General features: G+C 35.6%; 1 protein-coding gene across 1 annotated transcript; it reads left to right on the forward strand.

Annotated features, from left to right (window-relative positions):
• The first annotated feature begins 15,147 nt into the window (after positions 1-15,147).
• Positions 15,148-16,209, forward strand: LOC101891120 (adult-specific cuticular protein ACP-22). Its single transcript, XM_005184911.4, has 2 exons — positions 15,148-15,622; positions 15,675-16,209. The coding sequence occupies exons 1-2, from the start codon at positions 15,253-15,255 to the stop codon at positions 15,941-15,943; spliced, it is 639 nt and encodes a 212-aa protein (XP_005184968.2). The 5' UTR covers positions 15,148-15,252; the 3' UTR covers positions 15,944-16,209.
• The last annotated feature ends 2,889 nt before the right edge of the window (positions 16,210-19,098 follow it).

Raw genomic sequence — 19,098 nt, forward strand, 5'->3', positions numbered from 1 at the left:
CTAGACTAGAAGATTGAGAGCTTGGCTTAATGGCTTTTATTGGCGAGCGTTTTATTTTTTTCGCCAAAGGTGTGATAATCTATGTTCTTTAGCACCTTGTTGAAAGTAGCCAGCCATTAGAGTTGTGTTGTTGGTATTTTTGTTTTGGGTATTTTAGGTTTTTATTATACCCTTCACTATACATAGTATGGAGGGTATATTAAGAAGGTCATTCGATTTGTAACCAATCGAAATAATAATTTTAGACCTAACAAAGTATATATATTTTGGATCAGCGTAAAAATTTAGACCTGCCCACCGCTCCATCTGTGGTAAATATGCTAGAGTCAAAACAAATAAAGATAGGAAGCTATCAGTCTTTTGTCAGCAGGCAGGTCATGTATCAACGGTCCACGATATCGTATAGCCCCCATATAACGGTACCTCCTGATATTCGGTATTTTTATGATTGATGCCAAATTTGTCAATAACATTGTTTAAAAATCCACAAAAGGAGTTCCCTCTGAGTACTTTACACCCCGGAAGAGCATTGTCTATATAGGCCCACGATATCGTATATCCCCCATATAACGGTAATTCGCTATATTCGGCATTTTGATGATTTTAGCTATATTTTTCTATGGAATTGTCTAAAATTCTAGTAGTTCTAAAAATACTAGATGTTCTTTCTAAGCTTTTTTCTCCCTGAAAAGAAGTTCTTTCTAAGCACTTTACTCCCTATATAGGTCCATGATATCGTATAGCCCACATACAACGGTACCCGCCGATATTCTATATTTTGACTTTGATTTTATATATTTTTGATTTTACAGAAACTATTCACCGGACTTGTTTCAAATTTCGTACTTAGAATTCGTAGTACCCATCTACAGCCTATGACAGAAAATTGTCAATGCAGGTCCAGCCTTTCGTAAAGGCCCCATATATCACTATCTCACAATATTCGTTATTTTGACGATTTTAAGTACAATATTTACCGATCTTATTTGAAATTTCGTATTTGAAGTTTCTAATATGTCTATGCAGGTACAGGTCTTCGTATAGCCCCGATATAACAATATCTCTCTATATTCGATATTTTGATGATTTAGCGACATTATTCACCGGAATTGTTTCAAATTTGGTATTTGAAGTTCGTAATAGATACTACAGCCTATGACAGAAAATTGTCTGTACTGGTCCACGTTTTGGTAAGGCCCCCATATAATGATACCTCCCTATATTAGGTATTTTGATGATTTTAGCTACGTTATTCACAGGATTTTTTCGAGTTTCGTATTTGAATATTATATGGCTTGTGACAAAAGTTGAGTATGCAGCTCCACGTCTCCGTATGGATCCCAATATAACGGCTATATTCAGAATATTTAATATTTTAATAGAATTTTTAACGGATTTTATTTTTTGGAAAATTTCCAAATTCGTTCCAAATGGTGGAGGGTATTGAAAGTTCGATACGGCCTAACTTATTGCTTTTAACTTGTTCTATTTTCCTTTCACACAAAGTGCATTTTTATACCCTGCACCACATTGTGGTAAGGGTGTTATGTCTGTGTGCATTTGTTTGTAACATGAAGAAGGAAACGAGATAGACCCATAGTTAATTTTGAGGATCTTCATAGAATCACTTTCTGAGTAGATTTATGCATGACAGTCCGTCCGTCCGTCCACCTCTTCATGTATTTTTGTGAAGAAAATGCATGTCGCGATTATTATCCGATTGAGATGAAATTTTATAAACAAAATTTGTTTGGCCCAAGGACGAACCCTATTGAAATTGGCGAGCATCGTTTCAGATTTGGATATAGCTCCATATATATCTTCAACCAAATGGTCAATATCTGTCCCAATGACCTGAATTTTGGCACATACGACAGAATTTAGTCTAAAAGCAAGTACATCAAATATGTTGAAAATCGGTTCAGATATAGCTATAGCTCCCATATCTATGTTACATTCGTAATATGTATTCGACAAAAATTATATTTGATACCTTTTATCTTATAAAGCTCAGAAATACCTTTGCCAAATTTTATCGAGAAAGGCTCAGATTTGGACATAGCTCCCATGTACCGGGTGAGATAAAAAAAAACTGCAAGAAAGTCAAACGACATAATTTTCACATATTATTTTTTATTTATTTTATTTTATTTATTTATTTTATTTTATTTATTTATTTATTTATTTATTTTTTTTTTTTTTTTTTTGAGTAAAAGCAAAAAAGTCGGATATAGCATCAAATTTAAGAATAAGTTTAGATTTGTTCGAAATGGTCACCTCTGCAACGAATTATGGTCTTCAAACGGCCAATTAAACCGTCACACGCTGCCCGAATGTTGCTCTGCGGTATTTTGGCCCATTCCCGTCGAAGCGCTTGCTTGAGGTGATCGACACTTTGGTATTTTTTAGTGCCAACTTTGCTTTCCAAAATACTACAGACACAATAGTCCAACGGATTGGTATCCGAAGATTTTGGTGGCCATTGTGCGATGAAAATGAAGCGAGGAACCTCATTTTTTAACCATTCTTGGGTGGCGCGTGCTGAGTCCGGTTGGAATGTCCGAGGTCTGCGGCCAAATTGTTTGCGTGCCTAAGGCTTTAATACACCCTCCAGAATATTTTCGTGATAATATTCGGAATTTATTCTGATGCCATGGTCGATTAATACGAGAGGAGAGCAACCCAGCCAATGGTTATGGCGGCCCACACCATCACCATGACCAGCGCTTGAGTTCTAGCGGCCAACCGAAGGTGCACACTTTCTGCTGACCTTTTTGGCGAGTAAACAGGATCATTTTGTTTGTTTACAAACTGTTGGACAACGAATGTTTTCTCATCGGAGAAAACCAAATTCGACAGTTCACCACTTTCGGCCGAGCGATGCAACTCTTTAGCTCTGTTGAGTCTATTTTCTTTCTGTTGCGGTGTAAGTTCTTGCACTTTTTGGAATTTCAATGACTTTACCCCGAGCTCATTTTTCAATATTTGCCGAATGGAATATTGCGATATGTTCAGCTCACGAGCCATTTTCGGCCACTGCGACGCGGGTTTTGATCCAGTCGCTTCTTTACGTGTCGAATCATTTCTGCTAATGTTGCTGTTTTCTTCCGTCCACTTCCTTGACGTCACGGTAACGAGCGATGGTACGAGACACAAAAGATTTGTTCACATTTAAATGCTGGAATGCTCTAACGATAGCCACTTGTGGGTTTCCAGCAAAATATAAAGACATCACACTATCACGCTTGAATTCCATCGCGAATAACTTTTTTTCTGGAGAATTCTCACCAAAATGCTTTTGTACGCTTGTAAACAATATAACGAGCTTTCACTGGAGTAATATTAACAGCTGTCGGGCGAGCGGCTTAAATATGTCACCAGTCTGAAATTGGTTGCAGTTTTTTCATCTCACCCTGTATCTTTCGATCCTCACGAAAATTTTCACAGGGGTAGGATTAGGCTAATAAGGACTAGGCCTAATATTTTCCAAGATGTGCGCAATATATTTAGGGGTTGAAATGGACCAACAACTAAAAATGTTTCTGATTTTGCAACCGTCTTAAAGATCACAAATAGAAACCAAAGGACACGAAATGTAGCATTAAGTTAGAGTTCAGGACAGCGGGTGGAATGTGTAAAAAAATATCAGCATCACTTAGAGACAATATCCGAAATACACAAAAGGCGAACTTCTGGGGTTTTTGTGCCGATTTCGTTCACGAATATAGCCAAATATCGTAGATAAGCAAATCATAAAGATGAGTCTAAATTTGAAGATACAAAAGGGCCTCTTGCTTTTGGAGATGATCGCAAAATATTTATGGGTTCAAATCAACCAAAAAACAGAAAAAATTTCCTCATCACACAATTGAAGCCAATCGACACGCCTGAGAAGAGAGTTAAGGACAGGGAAGAATTATAGCATTTTGAATGACCATTAGATTATATTTAGCTGTAAAATGGACCACAACAACTAACAGCACGACGGAGTGCGTAAATATTGGGCAAATGTCCCTGATCAAAATGCTAATATAATATCTGGGCAATGCTCTGTGACATCATTTCAAAAGCGAAATCTTCCAAGATGGATTTGGCTATAAGGGGGCTTCTAACATATTCCAGTTTTGTATGGTATTACATGGTCGGCCCCGCAAGGCTATAGCCTTTGCTTAATTGTTTTTTAATATAATGGCTTTCGAATGTGAATCATGCACTCTATAACAATGTCAAATTTATTAAAAATCGATTCAGAATTGGATATGCCTCCCATATATTAGTTCCCTCTGCAACCAAACTATAACTGTTCTAAAGCCAAATTATGATAGGTTTTATGACCAACTTCAAATAAATGCTTTTGTTACGTTGAGCTCTACTAAATATGCATAGTGGTGTAGGGTATCATATAATCGGCCCCACCCGACTTTTGACTTTTCCTTACAAGTTTTTTTTTTTTGTTTTTTTTTTAGTTTTTCTATTTTCCTTTGACACCAAGTGCAGCACTTTTTCATTTAGCCATGAACATTCTATTTAGTTGCTTGGCATTACCAACTTTTTTCTAACATTGATTTATTTTAGGCACAGGTGTTTTATGCCATTCAGTCCGAAGAGAAGGTAGTCTCTAGCGCCGTCAATTTGTCTAATTGAATATAAAAATGGTGTAGAGATTGTTGTTAATAATATGTAGACGACTATAGTTTATCACAAATTCTGATGTTAATTATTGCTATCACATTGTTTGGGGAACATAATTGGTCCATTAGAATTAGTTAGACATTTGAGGCAAAAACAAGTGGGCGGATCGTCGTTGCAATAGAAGAATAACAGTGATTTATTAAATCTCAGACGAAACTGATCTATTACATAAAAAATTAATTGCCTATATACAATGGAGTTTGTTAGAAGTTCTACCACTGGAATACTAAAACAACCAAAAAACAATAAGGAAAGGTCAAAAGTCGGTCGGTACCAACTATATGATACCCTACACTACTAGGCGTATTTAGTAAAGTTCCCGTAACAAAAAAGCGTGTATATTGGGATTTTTTGTTTTTTTGAAGTAGATAATACTAATTATGAACCTTATTTGAATGGGTATCATGGCTTTAGAGTAGTCACAATTTTGGAACTATATCCAACTCTAAATTGATTCTCAACAAATTTGACAGGGGCTTTTGAACCACTAGTACCAAAAATAATATTGCCGTATATGACTTCCATAAGGATTATATTATAAAATATCCAATTTTGGCTGATATTATATATATGTGGAACAATAACCGTAAAGTCGGATGAAGATGTATATCGAAGCTATATTAAAATCTGAACCGATCTCGATAAAATAAAATAAAACAAGTTAAAAAGTATCAGGGTTTGCCGACAGATATATACCCTCAGCCTATGTTCGATTATTTAAATATATTTTGACTTGTATGATATAAATATTGCGACGTGCCTGGTATGGATTATATGGACTTATTTCTTCACTTTATATAGGGTAAGTGTACCAGTAGTCGGCACTTTTAGGATTTTCGCGTTTTTAATCGCTCACCATTCTGAGTGGATCTTTTCAATTATTACAAAGTTAATTTATTCAGATTCGAAATTTTGTATAGTTTTTGCAATAATAAATAAAGTTTTAATAACTTTTTATTAAATTTCATAAATTTGTAGTTTTATTAAAACAATGCTTTTGTGCCAGTAGTCGGCACCACTTGCCAATTGTCGGTATGGCATTTTCCAACAGTCGGCATGCCAATTTTTTTGTGAGAATAATTAATAATAATAATAAATTAATTCATTAAAATATAATATTTTTGTTTAGTTAAACTGATTCGACGTCTTTATTGTACTTTTCTTAAGAATATGTATTGTTGAGGACCTTCACAGACAAAAATTTAATTTTTATTAGAATAAATCATCTTTTCTTAGCGAAATTGTACACAAAGATAGCTGACAATATATTAGAAGTAAACAAAATAAATTTAGTTATAAAAGTTTCATTTATTTGGGCTTAAAAATAAAAAGTGCCGACTACTGGGACATGCCGAACTTAGGCACACTTACCCTATGTGATATTTTTTAGAAAATGTTACAATGTGCGTGAGGTAACAGATATAGTCTACGGAATCATAAATTTCGATAAATTGCATATTCATATCAGGCTTCTTGTTGAAAAAAATATTTAGGCATAGCAAGTTGTAAAGAATCGTTAAATTGTTTCGCAAGTTATGACAGATAAAATGATTGCAAATTGTGACCCTTTGTGGGTGTGGTACCAGAAGGGGTTCACAGATTTATATCAACTTCACAACAGATCTTGTGTTAACGAAAATGTTTGTGTGGGTGAAATCTGAAGAGAATTGGATACTTATTTCGCTTTCTTTCTTGGCGTTTTGTTTTTCAAACTATGTGGGGGAGGTACTAAAAGGAATGGGCCGATCTCTATCTTCTTTATAACAGATTCTGTGTTGATTGAAATACTCGCCAATATCTGAGCCAAGTCTAAGTGGAATCGTATGTTAATTTCGCGTTTTATGAGCTTAATGGATATTCAAATTTTCTATTTTTTGTAGGGAAGGTACTAGAAGGACCGATGTATTCCATCTTAACACTATACCTTGGGTTAATAAAAATATTAGGATGTATGAAATTTGAAGGCAATCGAGCTCTTATATCACATTTTATAAGAGTTGTAATTATGGACCGATATTGTCCATTTTCACACCTGATCTAGAACTGATTCAAATATTAGGATTTGCAAAGTTGGAGCAAAATCGGATCATCGGTTTTCTTTCTGCGCAGAAAATATATTTTTTGAAAATTTCGATGTTTTGTGGGGAAGGTACCAGAAGGAGTGGACCGAAGTACTCCATGTTAGCACCAGACCTTAAGTAAATAGTAATATTGGGATCTTTGAATTTTGAAAACAATTGGAGTCTTACATCACATTTTATAAGAGTTGTAACTATTCAAAATGTTGACCCTTTGTAGGGGAGGTACTTGATGGACTGGACCGATATTGTCCATTTTCGCACTTGTCCTAGAACTGAAGCAAATATTAGGATTTGCAAAGTTGGAGCTAAATCAGATTAATGTTTCTCTTTCTGTGCAGAAAATATATGTTTTGAAAATTTCGACCTTTTGTGGGGGAGGTACTAGAAGTTGTGGACTGATATTGCCCATCTACAAAGTCGATCTAAGTTTGACAAAAATATCACGATATGCCAAGTTTTGCGCACCAGCCGCACTCTAATTGCCCTGAAACGGATTTGGTCCAAAGAGACCTAGGATCTAAAACCATTATTTCGTCTAGGCACGTTTTGACCATATCAAATAATATATATTCTCTCTGTAGCCATATGGCTGAGGGTATACAAAAAATTCGGCAGAGGTATTTTGAAACAGTATCTGATGTCCGGTATCAAATATTATGGTTGTGAAGTGCACATTACGCATATGAGCGATTTTATCACCAAATCGGATGAAACATATATATGGAAGTTATAGCTATATATGGGAGCTATAACTAAATTTGAACCGATCCTCGCCAATTTCCACAGCCTTCGTCCTTGGGCCAAACAAATGATCTGTGCAAAATTTCGTCACAATCGAGCAATATATGCGACCTGTATATTGTTCACAAAAATACATGGACAAACAGACGGACGGACATGCATAAATCGATTTATCAAGATCAGAACCGTTATAGGGAGGCTATACGAAGGCATGGACCTGCACAGACAATTTTCTGTCTTTGGCTGTAGTATCCATTACGAACTTAAAATACCAAATTTGAAAGACTTCCTGTGAAAAGTGGACCTGCACATACAATTTTCTGTCTTGGGCTGTAGTATTCTTTTCAAATATTAAATACCAAATTTGAAACAATTCCGATGAATATTGTCAAAAAAATCATCAAAATACCGAATATCGGGAGGTACCGTTATATGGGGGCTATACCAAAACCTGGGCCTACATGACCCATTTTCAGTACCAAAAGTCCTGCAGACATAATATACATTTGAGTAAAATTTTTTCAATCTACTTCAATTCGTTCGGAAGCTTGAGTGATTTCTACAGACGGACGGACGTCGTTAAATCGACATAGAATTTTATGCTGATCAAGAATATATATACTTTGTGGGGTCTAAAATTTATATTTCGAGGTGTTACAAACGGAATGATAAACTTAATATACCCTCCATACTATGGTGGAGAGTATAAAAAGACATGGAGTAGTTCAAACATAGCCTGAGGTAATTTTTATACCCTCCACCAAAAAATGTATGGAGGGTATATTAAGTTCGTCATTCCGTTTGTAACTCATCGAAATAATCATTTTAGACCCAACAAAGTATATATATTCTTGATCAGCGTAAAATTCTAAGACGATTTAGCCTTGTCCGTCCGTCTTTCCGTCTGTTGTAATCACGCTACAGTCTAAACGAATTAAGTTATGCAGCTAAAATTTTGCACAGATCTCTCTTTTGTCTGCAGGCAGGTCAAGTTCGAAGATGGGGTATATCGGTCCACGATATTGTATAGCCCCCATATAACGGTACCCCCGATATTCGGTATTTTGATGATTTTAGCCACATTTTTCAAATGAATTGTCTGAAAATCCACACAAGGAGTTCCTTGTGGGTACTTTATACCTCGGCAGAGAATTATCTATATAGGTCCACGATATCGTATAGCCCCCATATAACGGAACCCCCGACATTTGGTATTTTGAGGATTTTGTCCACACTTTTCAACGGAATTATCTGAAAATTCACACAAGTAATTCCTTGTGAGTACTTTACCCCCTGAGAGAGAATTGTCTATAAAGGTCCACGATATCGTATATCCCCCATATAACTGTACCCCCCGATATTCGGTATTTTTACGATTTTAGCCACATTTTTCAACGGAATTGTCTGAGTTCCTTGTGGGTACTTTATACCTCGGCAGAGAATTATCTATATAGGTCCACAATATCGTATAGCCCCCATATAACGGTACCCCCGATATTTGGTATTTTGATTATTTTATCCACATTTTTCAATGAAATTGTCTGAAATTCCACAAAAGGAGTCCCTTGTGGGCATTTTACCCCCTCAAAAAGAATTGTCTATATAGGTCCACGATATCGTATAGCCCTTATATAACGGTACCCCCGATATTCGGTATTTTTATGATTTTATCCACATTTTTTATCGGAGATGTCTGAAAATCCACACAAGGAGTTCCTTGTGGGTACTTTATACCTCGGCAGAGAATTATCTATATAGGTTAACGATATCGTATATCCCCCATATAACGGTACCCCGCGATATTCGGTATTTTGATGATTTTAGCTACATTTTCCAATCGTATTGTCTGAAAATCCACACACGGAGTTCTTTGTGAGCACTTTACCCCTGAAACGGAATTGTCTATATAGGTCCACACTATCGTATATCCCCCATATAACAGTACTCCCCTATGTTCGGTATTTTGATGATTTTACCCACATTTTTCAACGGAATTGTCTGATAATCCACACAAGAAGTTCTTTGTGAGTACTTTACCCCCTGAAAGAGAGTAGTCTGTATAGGTCCACGATATCGTATGTCCCCCATATAACGATACCCCCAATATATACCCCCAAAATAGCGTATATCCCCCCATATATCGGCACCTTCCGATATTAGGTATTTTAAAGATTTTAACAGAATTTTCAATGGATTTATTTTTTGAATATTTTCTAATTCGTTCCAAATGGTGGAGGGTATTCAAAGTTCGGCCCGGCCCGGCCTTGTTATATCAGCGAACGTATAAAATATTGACAAACTGATTTTCATTCCCTTTTTAGAACCTGATCATATTTTCCAGTCTAAATTGCTAAGATATTCCATTTTGAAATATTAACGATCCTCTCAAGCACCACTCGTCCTTTGAACATAATCCTTAAAAACAACAAAACTGTGGATTGGAAATATTTTGTACACCGAACACACTAGACTTTTTTATAAGAATTAAATCATTGTTTTTTTTTTTTTTTTTTTTTTTTTTTTTTGGCGGAATACAATATCTATTTGAATGCTGACATACCCAGTAAATCTTGAAAAAATCATTAGTTTGATTTGGTACTTTTAATTATTTTGTGTACAAGGCTGTGACCCAGAGAAATTCTAATGATAAAATTCCACAAAGCCTTTCACATAACTTCCAAAGTTCCTAGCAATCCAGTTGCGACATAATCCAACTTTATACTAAAAACAACAAATAAAACATTTAAAACTGTTACGACCTTGGAACGGACATATTCAGCGAATTTAAACAAAAAACGCCAGAAAGTCACCAATGGAATATAACACCGAAAATAATATTTAGCAAATAAATTACGTGTTTTATATGCTTAATTTCAATTTAATTTTTAAAGTTCTTTGCAACAACAAATTTGCGAAAATATATTTTTTTGTTGTTATTGTTTTTAACAATGTATAACACTTATATATTTGTATGAAGTAATATGGTGTGCGTGTGTGTTTGTACTGGTCTTGGCTGTCGATCGTAATGAAGGGAATGTTAATGTAAAATTAATTAGATTTAGTTTTTGTTTATTTTTGTTGTGTGTGGTCATTTTATTGTTGTTTTGCAGTGTATACCCTATAGGACTTAATACGGCGTAATAAGTTGCATATTTTATTCAATTAATTAAAAATACTAAATAATTTCACTACCAAATAAAAATTTAACCAAAAGCTGATCTCAGTATGAAATGTCAAAATGGTTATAGCTAACCCCTGGGAAACCTCATATATCACCCGATACGTGAAAATTCGTAAGAAGAAGTCAAAAGGCGGGGCTATAAGAAACCCTACACCACTATTCATATTTAGTAGAGCTCCCGTAACAAAATAATGTATTTGAAGTAGATCGTGCTACTTATTAACATTTGGCTTTATATATATATATATATATATATATATATATATATATATATATATATATATATATATATATATATATATATATGAGAGCTTAAGCTATATCTGGTTCGATTATCACCAAATTTGATGTACTTGCTTCTAGACTGAATTCGGTCGGATGTGCCACAATTTAGGTCATTTGGACTGATATTGGTCATTTGGTGCACAATTAACCCGAAAGGTTGAAGATATATATGGGAGCTATATCTTAATCTGATCCGATATTGACAAAATTTGGCAAAGGTATTTGTGGTACCAAATATCATTCTTGTGGAGTGCATATATACGAGAGCTATTGCTATACCAGAACCAATTTTCACCAAATTTGATGTCTCTGCTTATAGACTATAATGGTTCGGATGTGCTAAAATTCAGGTCAGTTGGACAGATATTAGCCATATAGTGCACAATGAACCCGAAATCAGTTTAAGATATATATGGGAGCTATATCCAAATCTATCGATTCTCACCAATTTCAGCAGGGTTCGTCCTTGGGCCAAAAAAATATTGTTTGGAAAATTTCATGTCAATCGGGTAATAAATGCAACCTGCATTTTGTTCACAAGAATACACGGACTGAAGAGCTGAAGATAGGTTTTATAAAGGTTTTTGTATCATGGTTGGTTTGAAAATAATGATGTCTTGGAAAAATATTCGGAAAAGTCAGACGTCAAGTAAGTGGACGGAAGAAAACAGCAACATCAGCAGAAATGGTTCGAAAAGTAAAGAAGCGACTGAATAGACACCAGCGACGCAGTCGCCGAAAATGGCTCGTGAGCTGAACACATCGCAATATTCCATTTGGCAAATAATAAAAAATGAAGTCGGGGTAAAGCCATTGAAATTCCAAAAGTTGCAGGAACTTAAACCGCAACAGAAAGAAAATAGACTCAAAAGAGACAAAGAATTGCTTCGCTTCGCCGAAAGTTGTAAACTGCCGAAATTGGTTTTATCCGATGAGAAGTCATTCGTTGTTCAGCAGTCTGTAAACAAACAAAATGATCGTGTTTACTTGCCAAAGAGATCAGCTGAAAATGTGTACCCTCGGTTGGCCACCAGAACTCAAACGCCGGCCATGGTAATGGTGTGGGCAGCCATAACAGCCAATGGTCGCTCCCCGCTCACATTAATCGACCGTGGCATCAGAATAAATGCCGAATATTATCGCGAAAATATTTTGGAGGGTGTATTAAAGTCTTGGGCAGGCAAACATTTTGGCCGCAGACCTTGGACATTCCAACAGAACTCAGCACCATCGCACTCAGCACGCACTACCCAAAAATGGTTACATAATGAGGTTTCTCGCTGCATTTCCAGCGCACAATGGCCACCAAAATCTCCGGATATCAATCCGTTGGACTATTGTGTCTGGAGTATTTTGGAAGGCAAGGTTGGCACTAAAAAATACCAAAGTGTCGATCACCTCAAGCAAGCGCTTCGCCGAGAATGGGTCAAAATACCGCAGAGCAACATTCGGGCAGCTTGTGACGGTTTCATTGGCCGCCTGAAGGCCATAATTCGTGCCAAATGCGACCAATTCGAAAAAATCTAAACTTATTCTAAAATTTGATGCTATTTCCGAATTTTTTGATTTCATCCAATAATATTTAAAACAAGTAAGCAAGGCTATAGTCGTGCTGGGCCGACCATGTGATACCCAACAACACTACAATATGTTAGAAGACCCCTTATGTCCGAATCCATATTGGAAGATTTCGCTTTTGAAATTATGTCACGGAGCACTGACCTGACCAGGGACATTTACCTAATATTTAAGCACTCCGTCATGCTGTTAGTTGCTGTGGTCCATTTTCCATCCAAAATGCTTGAATCCTTTCCTGACATTCTCAAGCGTGTCTATTGGCTTCAATTGTGTGATCAGGAAATTTTTTCTGTTTTTGGTTCATTAGAACCCCTAAATATTTTGCGATCATCTCCAAAAGCAAGAGTCCCCTCTGTATCTCTAAATTTAGACACATCTATATGATTTGCTTGTCTACGATATTTGGCTATATTCGTCAACGAAATCAGCATAAAAAAGACAGAATCGCCTGTAAGTAATGCTGGTATTTTTTCACACAAAAGTAGTGGTCCATTCTACTCGCTGTGCTAAACTCTAACACACATGCGAGATTTCGTGTCCTTTGGTTTCTATATGACCTTTATAACGGCTGCAAAATCAGGAACATTTTTAGTTGTTGGTCCATTTCAACCCCTATATATTTTGCGGATATCTTTAAAACCAATAGGCCTATCCCTTCTGAGCCTTATCCTTGTGAAAGTTCTCGTGAGGATCGGATAATAATTGCAATCTGTATATAACAGCCCCAACCGGTGTTGTAATGTGAAAAAATATTACAAAATATATACTTCCATTTTTTTAAGTCAAATTAAAATTATCGCATGCAATAAAAAATATGAAAAAATGAAATGTGTCACAAAATAATACAAAACCTATATTAACATAATTTTTGACATTTGTTTATGCGATTTTTTTACAATTTATACTTTTATGCCAAAAGGGCATTCTGAATTGACAAAATTTGTCAAAATCGGTCCAGCCATTCTTGAGATATAATCATTCTAGCTAACATCTCATTCCTTTGTATATAACATTGTATGTATTTCGTTATATGTATCCGATATATTTTCTATCAGCATCGACGTAATGGTCAGAATTGACCTGTTCCTCTATTCCTTCTCAATTTCGTGAGGATCGGACCATAATTGCGACCTGTAGAGTGATTACAAATTAACATGGACAGCTAGATCTACTCAGCTCGGCGAGATAGGAAGATCCATATATACTTTCCTATGTGGGAAACCAATATTTCGAGGTGTTACATAATTTTTGGCCCAATCAAACTTATAATACCCCCAACACATAGTCTTGTAGGGTATAAAAAGTGTAAAAGTTATGGCGTTTGATTTTGTTTCAGTGGCAAAATTTGTTTTTTTTTTGGACTGATATTGGCCACTTGGTGAACAATTAACCCGAAATCAGTTGAAGATATATTTGGGAGCTACATCTAAATTCGAACCGATTCTCACTAATTTCAATAGGATTTGTCCTAAGACCAAACTTATATTGTTTCGAAAATTTCATTTCAATCGGATAATAAATGCGACCTTCATTTTTTCTTAATAATACATGGACAGACGGACGGACTAACATGCATAAATCGACTCAAAAAATGATTCTTTGAACATCCTCCAAAGTAACTATGGGTCTATCTCGCTTCATTCTCCATGTTACAAGCAAATACACAAAGACATAATACCCTTACCACTATGTGGTGCAGGGTATAAAAATCGCTTGGGTATAGCTCCCATATATATTGGTTCCGCCAAATTAAATATATCTTCAAGGCTTCTGCCGAGTTTGTGTGTGTTTCAGGTGTGTTTGCTTCATTGTGAGCCACATTTCTCTTCGATTTGCTTTTGAGGCTTCTCAATGGATACTAAATCTAGAACGATATAGTCCTTCCGTAACGGTACCACCCAAGTTTGGAATTTTGACAATTGTAGAATGGTTCTATAAAGGTATTTGTATAATGGTTTGTTTGAAAATAATTATCTCTTTGAAAATTATTCGGAACGGGTACATTCGGATATATTTTTCAATATTTTTATTACCTAATGTTGGGGATACCAAACCCGAGCCGACAGAATGTAACGCCGTTTTTTTACTTGTTACTTGAATAGAGTTACTCCGATTCGACTACTGTCTTAGGAATGTCTGTGTTTTACACACACACATTTGAATATATTATATGTCTTGCTCAAAACCGATTTTGTTTTCATTATTAAACAATGAAATGGACTTTAATTAAACTAAAGCAAAAACGTAACAAAAAAGTGTTACTTCAAATGTTGCGGATTTTACTTCTTTATTAATTGCACAATTATGACGATGGTTATAAAAATTAACTCAAGCACAGACACGCGATCTTTTTTTTTGTATTGTTTTCGAAAATATGCAACAATGAAGGAAACAATGACTAACCAACCGCATAATTCCGCTGGACAGTCAAAATGCAATAAAAACAAAAATATAACAAAAAAAAACAAAAGCCGAAACGAAACTTACAACGCAATAGAGTTCTAATTCTAGCTCATTACGAAATATTAATCGATTTAGAAGCTATAAATACTAAGCCATGGATCGAGTTCATTATCAGTTCGATTCTAAGTTCTTCGACTTCTTTGTTTGTTCATCTTCGGAAGTTTTGCACAAAAATCGGCAATTTTTTTGTTTCCTTCCTTAAAAGGCTTTTTTTCTAAATTCAAGTGAAAAATGCATAGCTTTAGTGTGATTTTGGTCGTATCGGCCTTTGTGGGCCTGACCATGGCAGGATATTCCCATGGCGGTGGTGGCTCCAGCTATACCTCGGTGGTGAAGCATGATATTCCCATTTATCATCATCACCATCATGGCAGTGGTGTTGGTGGTGGTGGTGGGGACATCAAATACAGTTCCGGAGGACATTACGATTTGGGCTACTATGGCGGAGAATATTTGGATAAAGGTTATGGCTATGCTGGCCATGTGGGCAAATTGGATTATTACAAATATCCTAAATATCAATTCGACTATGGTGTCAAGGATCTGAAGACTGGTGATATTAAGAATCAATGGGAACATCGTGATGGTGGCTTAGTGAAGGGTAAGTGGTAAAGGGAAAATTTTGAAAAATTGTCTTCACATTTTGTTTCCAGGTGGCTATTCCCTAAAGGAATCCGATGGCACAACCCGTGTTGTGGAATACCATGCCGATGACCATAACGGCTTCAATGCCGTTGTCAAGAAAATCGGCCATGCCCATCATCCCGAAATCTATGCCAAGGGTCATCAGTATGGAGCTGGTTATGGTTATGCCGGCAATTCTCTGGATCAGGGTTATTATCATGGTGGATACGGTTATGGTTTGGGACATGCCCATGGACATGGCCATGCCAGCAGTTATGTGAATGTGAAACAATTGTAAACCAAATCCTTGCCATCCTGATGATGAACGACGCAAACGGACCTGACTGTGAATATTAATTTAACCTATGATTAATCACCAAAATTCCACCATAACCTCAAGCGAGTTACACCCTCCCTCCCTAAAAAATAGACAATCAAATATACATAAACATATACACCCGTGCATACTCATAATGTGTAATTCTAGTTTGTTAAAATAGTTAAAGTTTGTAAAAGCGAAAAAAAAACCCAAAAAAATAAATAATCCTTAAAAGGATATACATGCAGACAAAATTTCGAAGTTTAAAGTAAACAATAATACCAGTAAAGAAAGGTCAAAAGTCAAGCAGGCCCTAATCAGGTCCCTAATGGGGACGAAATCACATAATCTGAAAATCATCGCAGGCAGTCTGAAATAACTCATTGCCAGATTGAATTAAAGCCCAGACGAAAAGGCTAAAAAGGTGTGTCTTGGTGTGCAGACGTGTGATTAGGCTGCTTTTTGGAAACACATACTAAAAAGGAACGAAAAGTACATTAATGCACTAAATATTGAATAATTTATATTGGACAGACAGAATGTGTACTTTAAGGTACGAAAAGTTCCAAAATGGTACTACACTTCAAAAATAATACTATTTGTTATTTTGTGGAAAGTACTAATTACTATTAAATTTGGTATTGAATAAAGGGATAGAGATATAATTCTGAAATTTGATACTGCGATCTCTGTTGATATCTAAAATTGAGATTTGGCAGTAGTTTTGGAAATGTGACCTATATTTGTACGAAAAGAACCAAATAGTACTAAATTTGGTATTGTGTGAAGGGCTGGAATCCCGAAATTTGATATAGATGTCACTGTTGTTGTCTGTGGTTAAGACAAGAAGGTGGTTTTGGAAATGTTTACTACAATTCTGCGAAAAGTATAAAGTGGTACTAAATTGGGCATTGGGTGAAGGAATAGAGCTGGAATGCACAAATTTTATATAGAGGTCTCTGTTGGCATCTAAAATTTAGATGATTTTGGAAATGTGTACTTAAATCTTTCGAAAAGTACTAAGTAGTACTACATTTGGTATTGGGTGAGGGGATAATGCTGCAATCTCGAAATTAGATATTGAGGTCTCTGTTGTTGAATATGGAGGTGGTTTCGGAAATGCAATTACGGTTATGCCGCGAAATCTTACATGGAGTAATAGTTTAGAGCTGGGCAGAAGTATACATATGTTTGCTATTGGGTGAACAGATAATGCTTGAAATCTGAAATTTGGAGTTAGGATCGCAATTCAAGTTTAACATATTTAGGAAATTTGTACTATAATTGTACGAAAAGTACTGAATGGTACAACATTTGATACTGCGTGAAGGAATAGAAGTAAAAGTCTGAAATTTGATATTTAGATCACTGATTGTATTTATGTTTAAAATTTGGCGGTGGTTTAGTGGTTTAGAAACTAAATTGTTTCACAATTTCTTATTAGGTGAATGAATATGGCTGGAATCCCGAAATACGACATTGAAGCCTCTGTTGGTATCTGGGATTGAGATATGAAGGTGGGTTTGGAAACGTGTACTATAATTGTACGAAAAGTACAAAGAATTACTAAATTTGATTGTGAGTGAAGGAATAGAATCTGAAATCAATGTCACTGTAATAAATTTGGAATTGAAATTTGATAGTTTTGAGAGAAGGAGGTGGATTTGGGAATGGGTGCTATGTTTGTTCTAAAAATAATAATACGTACTAGATTTACCATTGGATAGAGCATGAAAACTGAAATTTGATATTGAAGCCATTGTTGGTTTCTACGATTTATATATGATGGTGGCCAATTTTTATTATGAAAAGACATTGAAATATGTTTGACCAGAAAAATTGGATGTGGAACCATTGTGCAAGGATTTAACTAACATGCTCTTCAGTAAACTTATAAAACGAAAGATTTTTGGTGCACGAAGGAAGGAAAATCTTCAATATGAATACAATGTATTCCAACTGATGCAGCTGAAAATTTAGTACAATCTATGAATGGAAATTTTGTCGAAGAAATAATGGACAAATTGTCTACTTCGGGTACTAAACAACTGGTGGAATGAATCCAACGTTTTAAGGCGAAGAAGTAGCGGACACTTGCTAGCTGTTAATAATAGCACATATACTTTTCCTGAAAATTTTCGAACCCACGGCTGTTTGAACAAAATATGATTTTTTCAACGGGTTTTCATACTTTTGACACACTTGTAACATATTTCCAAAAACTTTTTAAATCCTACACCACATAGAGGTAAGGGTATTATGTCTTTGTGAATTTGTTTGTAACATGGAGAAGGAGGATCTTCATAGAATCAATTTCTGAGTCAATTTATGCATGTCAGTCCGTCTTCCCGTCCGTCTGTCTATGCACTTTTGTGAACAAAATGCAGGTCGCATTTATTATCCAATTCAAATGAAATTTTCCAAACAATGTTTGTTAGCCAAAAACGAACCCTGTTGATTAGAATCAGTTCAAATTTAGATATAGCTCTCATATATATCGTTCACCGATTTCGGGTTAATTGTTCACCAAATGGCCAATATAAGTCCAAAGTCTAGAAGCAAATACATCATTTTTGGTGAAAATCGATTCAGATATAGCTATAGCTGCCATGTATATGTTTCACCTGATTTGGTGTTTAAGTCCCTCACATTCGTAATATACATTCGACAACAATGATATTTGGTACCAGATAAAATATATAGGGCAGAAATTACTCTATCGAGATCGCTTAAGATTTAGATATAGCTCCAATATATATCTTCAACCGATTTCGGTTTCATTGTGCACAAAATAGCCAATATCAATATCCAAAAGTCCTGGACTTTGACACATCCGACCGAATCCAATCTAGAAGCAAGTAAATCGGTTCAGATGTAGGTATAAGTACGTTTATATATATGAGGGTTAACCCACTGTACTTGGATTTAAATTGTCATATCCATTACTTTTACTTCAAATAAATCCTCTCAAAGTAGGTTAACCCTACAAAAAGTTCTAACGTAAACATGGCATATAACTCCCATATATATGTTTAATCCGATTTAGTGTTTTAGTCCCGCACATTCGTAATATGCACCCCATAAGAGTGATATTTGGTATCAAATATCAGATGCAGCCCATAAATACCTCTGCC

Source organism: Musca domestica, unplaced genomic scaffold (genome assembly GCF_030504385.1).
Source record: "Musca domestica strain aabys unplaced genomic scaffold, Musca_domestica.polishedcontigs.V.1.1 6, whole genome shotgun sequence".
Lineage (NCBI taxonomy): Eukaryota > Metazoa > Arthropoda > Insecta > Diptera > Muscidae > Musca > Musca domestica.